This window comes from Macaca nemestrina, chromosome 16 (assembly GCF_043159975.1).
Source record: "Macaca nemestrina isolate mMacNem1 chromosome 16, mMacNem.hap1, whole genome shotgun sequence".
In the NCBI taxonomy this organism is placed as follows: Eukaryota; Metazoa; Chordata; class Mammalia; order Primates; family Cercopithecidae; genus Macaca; species Macaca nemestrina.
In genome coordinates this window covers 36,503,460-36,518,870 of record NC_092140.1, presented here as the reverse complement: position 1 = coordinate 36,518,870, position 15,411 = coordinate 36,503,460, and the positions used below count along the sequence as shown (strand labels likewise).

Here is a 15,411-nt window from a genome sequence, read left to right as displayed (position 1 = left end):
ACTTATATTAAAATCTTTTGTTTCTTAAGCTAAGTATTTTGAGTTTCCAATAAAAATTACTAAACACTTGTAAAGCTATTTTAAAATACTAAGATTATAAAAAACAACATTCACTTCATATTCATCCTGGGCTGACTATTCTGTATTAAACACAAACTATACTTCCTTTCTTTCTTCAGAAAAATTTAACACCTAACTAGTTAAATCTAATTCATTTTTTTAAAAAGTAAATCATCTGTGTGTATTCAGTGAAATTTTTTAGTTAGGTTAGCCACTAGAGTGAATAAGGAAAAGAGAGAGTAGCTATGGAATAGGAAAACAAAGGAGCCAAAAAAACAGGTAGCAGAGGTTATCTAGTGTTATTCCAATATATAGTTAATTTTTAAAATTAAAAGCAGCTGACGTAGTACAAATATTAAATTTGTATATGATTTCCATTGTAAAAGCTGATCTTTTATATCAACTATGCGGAATTATCTGATGTAATATGATCATAAAAAGCTATTTTTATAAAGTGTATCCATATCATTAAAACTATAGCTCCGAATGGAATAAAATACCTTCTCCCTTGCAGCAGCTTGTTTTTCACGGAGGTATTTTTCTCTACAGCGATCACATACCAGATACCAAGTGCTTCCTCCTATGCCACCATCACCACAGTTACCAGCCCATCCTCCACAAAAATGCCCAATGCTATTGTAACCTTGTCCACCAGCATATCGGCCACAACCTTGAAACAATACCAAAAATAAATATTTAACACTCCAAGTGTCCTTAATAGTTTGATCCTTATTACTCATAGATTAACGACAGATTTACCTTCTCAAAGAAAGCAAAATACTGAAATAGATATCTGATTTTTCAGGCTATTAACTATATCAGAAAAATAGCTTACTTGATCAAAAAGCAATTAATTAAACGATACCCCAAATATGAGAGATACTTAGTTTCTATTCAGGCAGATTAAAAGAGAGGTAGACTATAGGTACATTTAGATATACTTAATTATGTCAATAAAATTAGACAAAACGAGTATAAAAGTTCTATAACAATGATATATTTTCAGAAGTCACATAAAACATTTGAAGTATAATATGTAGACAAAGAAAAAAATTACAAATACAAATTTGTATTAGGTGAATTTGGAATATTAGTCAATGTTACAGAAATCATTACATTTACTGAAAATGCAGTCTTCTGATAAAACAATATCACTTCCATAGGAAAAAGCCTATCGAAATCAATATAATCTAATTTAATTTGCAATTCTGAACAGGAAAATAGTAAAATCAAAGGAGATGCCCCATGTGTATGGGCACGCCACTGATTCTGTTGTGTGAGACAGACACATTAATGGCACACCCTTTGGGTAACACATAACATTTTTTAAAACATGCTACATGAAAGTGAAATAGCACTAAATGACCTTGTCATCATAATATTAGAATTTCTTTATCTGTTTTTTGCAAAACCCTGTACTGATAATGTACTTTAAGATACTATAAATTCCCTATCCTTTGCCAAAATTCATATAACAGCTCAAATGAAGTGATCCGGTTCAGTAAAGAAAGAAGTACTTATACATACATTCGCCAGTATCATTTACCTGGGTGAGCTTGTCTCATGTGATAGGTCACTGGGTACGGATGTGACTCCCCACACAGTTCACAGATGGTATCTTTCTCTGGTCCTCCTACCGCCAGCTGGGCCATCTCTCCAAACAAATTACCCCTGGGCCTCACTTCTGCCTTTTCTTTTTTCTTTTTTTCCTTTTTGGCCTTCTTATTCTCTTTCTCACACTCTTTCTTTTTAAGAACTGCACAGGAACCAGGACTTGGAAAAATCATATTCTGGGAAGCAGCTTTGATAGTAGCCAAAGAGATGTCTTCCCAAAAAGCCACTAAATGTTGTAAAGTTAAGGGAAGAGGAGATTTAGACTTCATTGTGTGATGCATGGACATTTCAAAAGTGGTCTCAGTTTTCCCATCCTCGCATTTTTCATGCAAAGGTGGTTCCTTAAGCATAGATAATACCTTGTTTTTGTTGATGCTACCCATCTTAGATATATCTGGTCCATGGGGTGCAATATTAAACATATTCAGTGCAGATGATATTTCCAACGAATGTCTATTTTTTAACTTGGTTTCTTTTTCCTCTGTAGGCTGTTGGCTATTTAAACTACTCCTTATAGGAGCATGTTCTTTGGAAAGTTCAGGATGAAACTTTAGGAAAGAAGAACAAGCCATTGCATCATGTACTATGCCTTCATGCCAGAGGAAGGAAGCAAACACAGCTCTGGCACATTCGGCCACAGAAGGAGACATGGCTTGCTTGGCTGGCTCTAAAGGCTTGGATCCATCTCCTTTGAAAAGAAAACTCGATTTTTCTTTTTTGGGCCTGGTGTGTCTATTAGCACATTTTCGACTTATTTTGGGGGATGCTCTCATTTCCTGTTCATCTTTCAGTGGTGCTTTTCCAATGCTAAAATGAACTTTATTTGAACCTTCATCCACACTCTTAAATTCACTACTGTCGTCGCAGGTGCTGTCTGTTAGACTATTTGTTTTTAAAGTACTTGAGGTGCAGACTTCGACCACCTCACTGTGGAGGTTTTCCTGTACCACATGGGGAGAGGGAGCTCTATTTTCAGATCCTGGGGAATCTGTAGAATCCTTTGGTACTGATTTTGGTTTTGGTGATGTTGACCGTCCCCTCAAAGGTTCTGTGAGGGGCATTTTCTTCTTGCGGAGGGTATCTGGATCAAGTGTGTAAGAGTCTGATTTGGAACGTTCCCGAGGAGGATCAAGTTTTGTCTTAACAGGAGCAGTACTTTTTTGAGGTAGATTTTTATCATGTGGTGAGGAGGAGCGTGGAGAACTAGCACCTGATGGGCTAGACCTATTGGCTGGGAGAGTCTTTGGCTTAGGAGATGACAACCGAGAACCTGGTCCTGGGGATTCAGCTCTGGAGCTAGAAGGCATCCTCCCATCAGATTTCAATGTCTGCAAGGTGTTATGGTTAGGGGACAATGACCTACTATGGGAATCTGACCTCAACTTTGCAGCATCAGATTTTAAGATGAGGGATTCACTAGCTGATAAACTGTCTGTGCCCCTTGGCTTCTTCTGATCAGCAGTAGTCCGGCTCATATGTCCATCAGGTTTAAGTGATCTGCTGTGTTTAGAGGACAGCTCTGATTTTCCTGATGTAGAAGCTGGTCTAGAAGATGTTGAGATGTTTCCTCGATCACCTGTATGGTCCATTTTATAGTGAAACTTATTAATAAAATTATAACTTAGTAATGATTTAGCCACTAAACACTGAAATAAAAAACATAGCTATGAAATTCTTATTGTTTGTCACACATACTAAAACACTTGAAGAATTCTGGGGGAAATATTTCCAATAAAATTTCTACACATCATTACACAACCATTACCACCAAAAACTATTTTCATGGATGCAAAACAGGCTGAACAAACTCAGTGTGAACTATCAGTGATATCTCAACCTCTGCCCTAGTGCAATAACTGGTTAGAATTTAAATTCAGTGAGAGACTAGAAAGAGAAATTAATTTTTTGGGGAATAAGAAATTATTTAATGTTAAAACTTGTATTTTAAATGTGAAGTAGTGCTAAATTTCCAGCAGAGTGATATGTCGCATCCTTAGGGCAATGGTATGGGTTTTGTTGAATTAGAGAAATGAATTTATGCATAGACACAATTATAATTTTTAAGTGTATGCATAAATACGATTAGGCTAATAAAGAGTTGCCAAAGAAGCACTCTGTTTTATGATCAGATTAGACTAGTTTATAATGAGCACATGAATGCCCTGAAGCTATTATTTAATTACTTATAAACAGGTTACACTCCAAAAGTTCAGTAAGCTTAGCTGCTTAGAACTCAGAGGCTGTGTCCCCTTGGAAACCACAGAAATGGTGGATCCTCAGAATGAGTAGTAAAAGTCTGAACTGTGGACCCTCAAAACAAGGAGTCAGGAGAATGACAGAAAAACAGGATGAAAAGAAGAATTACCTCCCTTTTCTAAAGCAAACCATTAGATATTTCTGCATGGACATTAATTGTTTTTAGCATCCTGGCTTCATTTAGTGTCTCTCCTTCATTCTATTTTATGCTTTTCTTTGAGGCATTAGAGCCAGGCTGTCTGTGACCCAAGTAAACGGTACAAACTTCAACATCACCTTTCCTCCTTAAAATAAAAGCTTCTACTCTTAGTGCAAGTGATACCAGTAGTTGTTAGGAGAAAAGCAATCTGACTGAGGGGTTTCAAGTGGTATAAGAAACTGAAAATCCATAAACCTATCTGGAAGTATTCATATTTTTTCAAAGAGAGTTCCTAGGAAATTAAGGTGCATTTGTTAACTGGTTCTAATGGCAGGTTTTTTTTTTTTTTTTTTTTTTTTTAAAGAAAAAAGGAAGTGAACAAATTCAGATTATGTAGAAAAATGCTTTTTATGCTTGTGTGCATGTGTTAAGTGTGTATAGTCACGCTCTAGTTCTCTATGGCTCAGGACAGTAGTGCTGGAGAATCTGCCCCCATTTTTGTCAAGGGCAGGTATTTTTGTCTGTTACTCTTCACTTATGTAATACTATGAATGAGTCCAGGAATACAGTAGGTATTCAATAAATATTTGTTGAATGAGTAATATATTCCAATTTTCTTGATTTTTTTTTTCTTCTGCTACTCCCAAGTATTCAGCTTCTCTAGAAGTCTACTTTTTAGAATTAAGGCTCCCAAGGCCACAGGACAGAGGTGACAGTAGTTACTGATGTGTGAGGGTTAGATGCTTGCATGTTGAGTAATTACATGGTGAAATAATAGAGTATGGCAAGTACTTTAGATAGGGCACACTGATGAACTAAATGTTTAATTGCAAAATGCCAATATTTAGGATACATTTTCCTGTTCTTTGGATGAAAAAAAGTAACTAAAACATAATGCTTTTTAGTTTCTTGCAAAGCTTCATTATTCAATCATGAACCTCCTTTATCATATTATGTGCTCTGTTTTATAAATAGAGTATTAACAGATGGGGCTAAATTTTGAAAAAAGGGTTAAAAAATCCCAATTTAGAATTCTAACTGTCAATGCTGTCTTGGGAGAGCACAGATAAACAGAGGTGATCTACAAATAAGTACCCTCAAACTGTTCAAAAGTAGTTTAAAAAATTGCTGCCCATCTAATCTTACTGACCTAGTAACAGTATACGGCAAACTTGGTAAACAAATTATATTTCATAGATTAAACATCAGTAGTCATGGCCATTAATTTTGAGTATGTGATGTTTGGAGTATTTGTTTTTTGTTATTAATCTGACAGCTGGAGACATGTTTATCACCTTTATCATTACATTTATTTCAGAAACTGAACCACACATATTGGGAATCTAGACAAACAATTAGTAAGTCTTTTATATTTGGTATCCCTTACTCCAAAAAATCCGTCTGTGAACTGAAAGAGGTTTTCTCTCTAATTGATAAAAAAGGACAACTTGTGTAGGATTTCTAACAAATGGGAAGGGTTTGTGACAAAGATTACCTACTCCCTGTGTCAGATGTGTCCCAGTGGCTGACCTGCACAACAGCTGCAAGCAAAGGAATGGTGAACACCTGCTGATGATACCTCTATTCTAGGAATGCATGCACTTACGATGGCAGGTATTTATTCATCATGAAAACAACCTCTGTGGTTGCCTGACAAATGGAATCTGCCAAATATCAGGAACACCACTTGTCATACGTGAGCAAAAAAGTTTATTACATGGTGTTAGAAAGAATAGGCATCTGTATATCTTATTATATCTCTAATAGTGGTGAATATTTTCTTAAGATCTGTAAGTGGTGACAGCTAAATACCTGTTGAAGTTTAAGCACATAAATAACGGCAGAAACGTTTCTTTCTCTGATGTATTTCTCAAACGATAACTAAATCTTCTTGAAAAATTTATTTTTCCAAAATATATTTTATATATTAAAAAAACTATGCTTGTTAAGTGGGGTAAGCCCAAGTGCTAATTTATGTTTATCTTCTTCATTTGTGTTTCAAATGTTTTGCAGCATATTATTACTAAAATTATTATGTTGTGGCTGCTCAAAATATCAACAAATATAAACAAATAGTTTGCTAAAAATCTTCAGACTATACATAAAACTTTCACATTCATCTCCTAATTTATTTAATGACTGTATTTTTAAATTTAAGTGATAATAGGCAAATATTTTTCTAACTTTAAAGGAATCTTGAAGAAATAATGACAGGATAGAAACTTAGGGCAAGCAAATTAAATGTTACTAAACATGTTAAATGGTAAGTATTCATTCACTTACCCACATATTTTTTCATGCCAAAATCATAAATTATCAGGATCATACTATATCGTAATACCTCATGCATATATCACATGGCATGATATATAGTATATATCAGGTTACATGATACTATATGCTATTACACACAATACTGTATACTATATAGCACAGGTTGTACAATACTATTTACTCTATTTTTATATTTCCTATTTATATGTTTATACCGTCAATTGTATAATGAGAAATATATAGCTATTTTATCTATTTCTAAGAAAAAAAGAAAATCAGTAGTTGAGAAACTCACACAATATGTTAGGCATTGCTGTAAAAGTTCTTTTTGATAAAATTTTCTTTAAATACAAGATTTTAAAATATTTACAAGATTTAAATTTAATTAAATAATACTTTAAGACAAAATATTTAAGTAGGCATCTGTAGGGTTTTAAAAGACCAAAATCATATTTTTAAATTGTCTGAAATTTTGTCAATTGTCAACAGCTTAAACATTTCTAAGCTTAAAATATTAAAACTTAGTTACTAGGAAAACAATATTAGAAAAATTTATGCTAGACAGGACAGGTAGGTTGACATATAGATATAAACAAACACACGGGTCCTAATAACTAATTTAAACTTAAAAACTTTAAGTTCATTATCAGTTTTTCTCACAAAAAACTAAAATAGTAAAGTGATTTTTATATTACATAACAAGTTTAAGACTAAAAAATGTGCTTTATGCCTTGCACATATATCATCTTTTTCTGATAAAAATGGTTTTAAAAATTCCCCCATTAGGTAATTCTTTCTTTCTATATACCTGTTTTAAAGATCTCATAAAGTTTTAAAATTAAATAAGAGTAATGTTTAACCTATAGATGTAATAAACATGCATAGCTATTATGACAATCTACATTATAATACTGAATAGGAGCATCATAAATTACTCAAACATATACAAATTTAAATAAAATGATAAACTTAAATTAAAAAAATGGAATGACATGAACATGACTGAGATGAACGGAAACATCTTTAATGACACTCCCTATGTTCATTAAGAATGGCCCATCCATGAATGCATGTATACCCACCCTTCAGTTTGTGAGACAGAGATGAGAGAGCAGAGGCAGGCCCAGCTACACCATAATTTTTGTAAATGCGCTCACGAGAAGCAAGGTTGCAAGATGGAGATTCTACAGTGGAAAACATTGGCAAAGAAGCAGCACAGATTCAATGGAAAAAAAATTTAGCAGAGAACACAAGCAAAAACAAAGCATTTCAAATGGTATGCAAGTATCAACAGTTATTTTAAATAGTTTATATTCTGCTAAATTTTTCAACAAGCTTACATTTCTCTAAAACTGAAAACAAAGGTTGAATTAATTAATTTAGATTAATATGTGTTAATGTCCAAATCTGTTAACTTAAAACTTAGTAAGGCTCATATCTCTGACAAATCAAAATTGAACATTTCATTTTAGACTTGTGTTTCTTTTGTTTGGTTTTCTTTAATTTGGTGCTCATTTAAATAAAGATTTACAAGTTTTTTTTTTAATAGTGGAAGATAAAGAAATGTTACTTATATTACTTATGGCTTAACCTATTGTCACCTGGTTTCCTGAATGAACCGATTACTATAATTTTCCGGTATGTATCTCAGAACGGACTCAGGGTGACACTGTGTTTGGCTACTTTTCTGGGTCCATCTTCAGTGAAAACGGTAGTACTAACCCCAGTATTTAGTGTTTGTTTTGTAGATCCTACTTCTGATACCAAATCTTGTTTACACAACATGTCACAACACAAACAAAGCAAAGAAAATTTATAAGTCACTGAAAAATGTTAGGAATGTCAATGATTTACTATGCAGGAAATGAAGTACTTAATTTACCTTTTTTTTGAAGAATTAACAGAACCGTTAAAGTGTAGTCGTTTGAAAGCAGTAAGCTAAAAAACATATCTATCTGAATCTAAAACAACTCACAATATTTAAAATTTTTAACTCATGGCAATTAAAACAAAATTAATCGGTTGTACTGAAATAAATTCAGGTAATAAGGAGATAGCTGTCTTAGTATTACTGAAATAAACTAGACACAACACACACTTTGCTTAAAACACAATAAGTGCTGTTTTCGACTGATTCATTATTATGGTCAAGATTAATGATGAATGACCCATAAATTAAGAAGTCACTCAATGTAAAGTATTGAGTATATATTACGTGTTGGATACTATTCTATGCATTGCAGACACAGTGGTGAACAGGATCAAAGTCCCTGCTCTCATAGAGTCCATATTTAGGAGAAAGGAGAGAGGGAATGAACAAATAAGTATACATCATATCAGGTGCTGAGAAACTTGGGAGTCATATGCCTACAGATGTGTCATTCTTCATGACTGCAGAATACCACTTTGGGAGTGACGCCTAGAAGAGGCCAAAGCCCTAGGACATTTCTAGATGATGAAATAGATGAGGATGTAGAAAGGAGACTAGAAATCAGCAGTCAGTAAGGCAGGAAACATCCAGCAGGCAAATGAATGTGTTTCTAGGAAGAAAGACCAACTCCATCAAACACTGCTGCCAGATTAAGTAAAATGACATCTTAGAATCGACAACTGAATTTGGCAACACAAAAGTCCCAGACTGACTACAGCAATTTCCGAGGATAGGGACTAAAGCTGGAATGCAGTGAGCTCAAAAGACAATAGGAGGAGTAGATAGCAACATACACGGCATAAAACCATCTTAATCTAAGTTTTAAAAAGTTACATTTTTAATATTTTTGCACATCCTTCATTTTGAACAAATCTATAAACCTCAAAAGATGTCAGGTGCTGCAAAAGGAGCTCTTACGCTATTTAAGTGTCATATAGTAAGGAGTTTGCAGCTATTGTTAAAATATCAGTTAGGAGAGTGATACAATTCTTCAAGACACGAACTAGGACGGTGGCAGCCTCTGAATGGAAGAGTTAATTCAGGGAGAATTCAACCTGCCAATGTAGGAAGGAATACAACCTTCTGGCCTGGCTGCTAAAAATCTGTGAAGACTCCATATAGCAGGAAGACACAGCAACAGGAAATCAGAATACCATCTTAACTGGAAGCATACATAAACAGAAATGTGAAAAACTACGAGGAAACTTGTAAGATAAGATGTTAGAGGTTTAAGGACAAACTCCTGGAAAAAAGTTTGAAGGCAAAATGGCCTTCAAGTCTTTTCAATGTATTACAAAGGCTAGAGAGACTGGATTCCTAGGTATGAATAAGAGCGGAAAAAAAAAAAGAAATATTTTAAAAAATGAAAGTCTAAAAAAGGTTAAGTGACTAAAGAAATTAAGCTGTTGCTGGAAACAACACATGTTCTACACATTAAATTTTTATAAAATCTGCTCAAGTTTAAACATATTTTTATAAAGTTACAGTTAATTTTTATAAAGATTTATACTTTTTAATTTAAAAAGGGAAGCAAGCTATAAGAGATATATTGATATCTATACCCAAAAGAAAAAAAGTTGATAGGTGTTTTAAAAATCATTTGACAGAAATAATAAAGTTTTTTAAAAAATCTTGTTAATACAGGTAAGACAACCAATTATTATTCATTTCCACAAAATTTTGATTCTTTTTTGGGTATCACAAAGTTAAAGAGAATAATATTAAAAACAATTTTAAAGAGTCAGGATTTTGTTTCCAGTGCTCCTGTGAAGTTCATGCTGTTTGTTTCCTGTAGTTTGCCCTTATAAACAACATGGTTCTTCATGGGTCATTTTGCTTTCTTTGTTTTGGATCCCAAGTATTAAATTCCCTGAGTCATATCATTTCCTAGTCATAGAAACTTTGAGTTCATTGTAAATTGTACTTTTCAAGTCTTTTTAAAGTACTCATGATAATAAAACTGTGTAACTTTTCTTTCTAATAAGGAATGCATTCTCATTTCTGTTTAACAAAGACAAATGGTGGTTTTGCTGTATCAGGACCCTGACCTTATCGTTGGAACCATAAACTGGAAGAATCAAGGCATCAGCTGTCAACTAATTCCTTACTATATGGCACTTAAATAGCGTAAGAGCTCCTTTTGCAGCACCTGACATCTTTTGAGGTTTACAGATTTGTTCAAAATGAAGGATGTGCAAAAATATTAAAATCAACTGTCATCACCTGGTGGCAATACACAAATCTGGAGGTTTTGGGATTTTAAAAGTAGCATATATTATTTTTGAGTGTTGAGTCAACAACTAAGTGATGACTGGAAATGTTAAATTTCACGAGTAAAAATTAGTAATACATTTTTAAAAAGGGTAAGTTTTAGCATTAAATTCAGTTTGGTGTTTATTGATTTCTTACTATGTTCTATAATCAAGTTGTGACATTCAATAATAATTTGCTAAATTATTGGCAGGCAATGTTGAAAGAATTGAGAACAGGCTATTCAGAAAGACAATACAATTGGAATACATTATATTCAGGAGGCTAGGTGTCTAATTACAATGCATATATCACTGCCACCAATACTCAGAGCAGGTGAGAAAATACAGATAAAAAAGTTTACTTTCAAAGACATTCCACTGGGATGCTACAAACAACCATAGGCAAGAAGAATCTTTGGCATGCAATTGTGCTTCTCATGTTGTTTAGTTCTCAATCTTGAGGAGAGAGTGGAGCAGTCAGAAATATTATAGTCTTAGCAAAACTACTAGATACAATCTTTTTTTTCTCTTTAAGTTCCTTTTTTTTCTTTCCAATTTTTTTCTTTCCAACTTTTTATTTTTGGTTCAAGGGGGACATGTGTAGGTTTGTTACATGGGTAAATTCTGTGTCATGGGGGTTTGGTGTAAACATAATTTTGTCACCCAGGTAATCAAGCATTACCTGACAGGTAGTTTTTCAATCCTCATCCTCCTCCCACCTTAGAGGTAATCTTAACCAAGATATTGGAAAGAACTTGAGGAAGTTTTATAAATAAGTCTTATGACAATGTTCAAATAGCACTGTATTCTGTTCATGCTATACATACCTACATTTATGTATTTATATATATTTATTTAGATATAAGAAAATCTAATTCTACCGATCTGTCACAAACAATAAGATTTTGCCACATTTATGGTAGAACGATGGGAACAGTGTTGCTGACTTTCCTCACTCAACTTAAATCCCAGTCATTGTGCATTTCTATTTTTCTCTGAATAGAACTTCAGATACTTTGACAGCAATAGGCTCCTACAAAACAGTAAATAGGTCTAACTTTATAGTTGAGGATATTTGGGAAATTAACTTTTAAATTATTTATTTAAAACATATTTAGAAACTAGTTTATTGGTCCTTGTAGAGACGAGGTATAATTCATGCCTTCCACTTGGCCAAAAGATATGATTAATCAAACAATATGCAGATTTAAAAACAGGCATAATTAAGTGTGTTTATTATTCCCACTTCTATTAGTGCTTCACAGGATTTTTTAGAAAGTGACAGGACTAGGCACAGTGACTCAAGTCTGTAATCCTAGCACTTTGGTAGGCCAAGGCAATCAAATTGCTTGAGTCCAGGAGTTTGAGACCAGCTTAGGCAACATGGTGAAACTCCGTCTCCACAAAAAAATACAAAAATTAGGCAGGTGTGGGGACACTCGCCTCCAGTCCTAGCTACTCCGGAGGCTGAGGTGGGAGGATCACTCCAGCCTGGGAGGCAGAGGTTGCGGTTAGCCTAGATCGCGCCACTGCACTCCAGCCTGGGCGACAGAGTGAAATTGTCTCAAAAAAATAAATAAATAAATAAATAAAATAAGATAAATAAATAAAATTTTAAAAAAAAGTGACAGTGATGATTAGTAGATACTCTTAGCTATGGCAGCCATTCTTGACTGACAGTTTTAGATGCAGTATCACTGCATAATCAATACATCCAATATTCTTCTTTGTAGTAAACTTATCAGGAGGAATATAGAATTATGTGAATGGTAAAGGAGCTTAGGACATGGAACAGAAACTAAGATCCATTTACATAAATGTTGGCATGCTAAAAGAATTAGGCTAAAGATTTATTTATATAAATGTTAGTATTTATGTAAGACTTATTTACATAAATGTTAGTACACTAAAAGAATTATACTAATAGAAAGAAAAAACAACATTTTAAACTTAAGGATAAAATAGAAACAAGCTTTTTACTAGACTATGACATTAATCCATATGATCTGAATGTGGAAAGAAGAGGGGATACATAAAATGGATCACCCATAAAATGTACTGTTTCTCTAAATGACATCTACACATAATTGGACTTGAAGAAAACATACTCATAGTATATTATTGAATATGTTCTAAATCTCCAGTAAATATAGTTAAGGAAAATAACACTTAGGAAAAGCGTATCATTTCAGGGTTTGTGATAGCTGAGACAAAAATTCTGAGCATCATTTGATGGGTATATATCTTAGGCCTTAGAAAGAATAACTTCAAAATATAAGAAGAGACAGGTATTGCTTCCCAAACATTAACTTGAGACACAAGAAGGCTGGATATGCTTTTAAAAGTAAAAAATCTTACTTTCCACACATTGCTTATTAGTTGCAAGGGAAAAATATTAATTATACATCAGAGAAATCAGACATTTTGATAAAGTGATTAGCATTAACCATAACCCTTTCCTGCCTCCAGAAGTGACATCCTGACAAAGAGGCAATGCTTATGTAGCATAAAGACAGCTAAAACCTAAACCAAAAACAGAAGTGCTTTTAGGATAAGATACTTTTTTTTCTTTTTTTTTGAGATGGAGTCTCGCTCTGTTGCCCAGGCTAAAGTGCAGTGGTGTAATCTCGGCTCACTGCAAGCTCTACCTCCCGGGTTCACACCATTCTCCTGCCTCAGCCTCCCGAGCAGCTGGGACTACAGGTGCCCGCCACCATGCCCGGCTAATTTCTTGTATTTTTAGTAGAGACGGGGTTTCACCGTGTTAGCCAGGATGGTCTCAATCTCCTGACCTCGTGATCCACCTGCCTCAGACTCCCAAAGTGCTGGGATTACATGTGTTAGCCGCTGCGCCCAGCCAGGATAAGATACTTTTAAAGTACTGTTTGGAGAAAGGAGAAAACAGGTGCCAGCAACTCACTGCCTCAAAATGGGAATACATGTTAATTATGGAAAGTAGGGGAACTGTTCCATTGTTTCGTTTATTCTTATGTGGCAGGTGGAGGAGGGTTTCCTTGTTTCTCTAACACAATGGTCCCCACACTTTTTGGGACCAGGGACTGGTTTCTTGGAAGATATTTTTTTCCGTGATCAATGGGGGGCTGGGGGATAGTCTCAGGATGAAACTGTTCCACCTCAGATCATCAGGCATTAGAGTCTCATGAGGAGCTCTCAACCTAGATCCCTTGCATGCACAGTTCATACTAGGATCTGCACTCTTATGAGCATCTAATGCCGCTGCTGATCTGACAGGAAGTAGAGCTCAGGCAGTAATGCTCTCCTCCTGCTGCGCAGTTCGGTTCCTAACAGGCCGTGGACCAGTATTGGTCTGCGGTTTGGGGGGTTGGAGATCCCTGCTCTAACAAACACTGAGAAATACAGACAATCAGAACGGCCTTGTGATACTGTTAATTACCGGCCTGGCAAAAGTTTATCAGGGATGTTGCGAGGTATTTAAAATATAAAATAGCAAGGTTGGACTAAATGACCTCGTCTTTCTCACTTCTTGCAGTCTATGTAAGATAACTGAGATGCAGTTGGAAAAAACCACTGGAGTGAGTTAGCAGACTCTCATGTTCAAGTCCTAGATTAGCCAGCTATGACTTTGGGCAAGTCAGCAAGAATTCTCTCATCTCAAAATGAGAGCTGGATAACCTCTTAGGCCCCTAGAACACTTGAAATTATGCCATCATAAGACATACTGGTTGCTAATGATGCACATTTCTTAAACTTAGGAGGAAAGAAAATCTGATGATAAGGACGAGACGTCTGATTATAAGAAATGAACATTTTGTTTTGTTCAGCTTAAGTAATGAAATATACTACAGTACAGACGTTTGAGAGAATAACAAAGTGGGAGATGTAGCAGACCTAATCCTTTCTAAATTGAGTGCAAAATCATGAGAATGCTTTAATAATATTTTTAACAAAATGTATGTAATATATGAATAATTTTATATTTTCCACTTGTCAGTCAACAATGCCATTTTTAACTATGAGAATGCTAAATATGTTTCTCAATTTCAAGTTATAGCCAATTGGAGCTAAGTCACCCAACTGAACTCATTTTTTCTTAAAAGATGGTTTTATTCTTTATTCTTGATACTAGGTAAGATATTGTCTTTCAAAACAGAGCATAAAAGTGGATGTCATTTGAGACTGGCTCCTAACTTTAATCAGCATGTCACTTCTTTTATTTTTTTTAAAGAGGCAGAGTCTAGCTCTGTTCACTCAGGCTGGATTCTAGCTCACTGCAGCCTCAAACTCCTGGACTCAAGGAATCCTCCTGCTTCAGCCTCCCAAGTAGCTTGGAATACAGGTGCAGCCCTCAATGCTTGGCTATTTTTTTTTTTTTTTTTTTTTAAGTAGAGACAGGGTCTTGCTTTGTTGTCCAGGCTGGTCCTAAGCATTTTACTGTGTAAATATTTCTTCTACATTCTCCCTGCAATTAACCTTAGCTTTAACCCTACTCAGCTCTTCTCTGGACTCTTTGCTTCCAACATTCTCCCTTTCTCCAGGACCTTTTTCATAATATTTTCAGTTATCTGTCACAAATGTAAAACTGATCATATCACTTTTTATTTAAAATTCTGCACAACAACTTCCTCCACGTGCTCTCTCCGTTTATTCACTACACGTAAAGTCTAAAATAAGTATGGCTTACAAGACCCTTCATGATCCAGCCCCATCCTCTCTAATCTAAGACACTGTCACTAGGTCACTTAAAGCTGCACATGCCTGAAGTTTCTCAAATGAACAATGTTCTTGGATGGGGACCAAAGTTGATTCCCATGAATGGTGCCTGGCACGTGATAAATATTTGACATATGTTAGCTTTTACTATCTCATATCTTCTCTTTCCTCAATCAACGCAGTCTCTCCATGGT

General features: G+C 34.7%; 1 protein-coding gene across 17 annotated transcripts in view; it reads right to left on the bottom strand.

Annotated features, from left to right (window-relative positions):
• The window catches only part of LOC105481778 (MYC binding protein 2), a 285,288-nt gene that overhangs the window by 51,837 nt on the left and 218,040 nt on the right, over nucleotides 1–15,411 (bottom strand). For 11 of the 17 annotated variants that reach the window (XM_071081184.1, XM_071081186.1, XM_071081187.1 and 8 more), the window contains 3 exons: nucleotides 7,426–7,527; nucleotides 1,607–3,250; nucleotides 561–730 (listed from right to left, as the gene is read on the bottom strand). In XM_071081184.1, the coding sequence (XP_070937285.1) occupies nucleotides 561–730; nucleotides 1,607–3,250; nucleotides 7,426–7,527 (1,916 nt within the window). The remainder of the gene's footprint in view (nucleotides 1–560; nucleotides 731–1,606; nucleotides 3,251–7,425; nucleotides 7,528–15,411) is intronic. The other 6 variants (XM_071081190.1, XM_071081192.1, XM_071081200.1 and 3 more) reach the window with 1 other exon arrangement.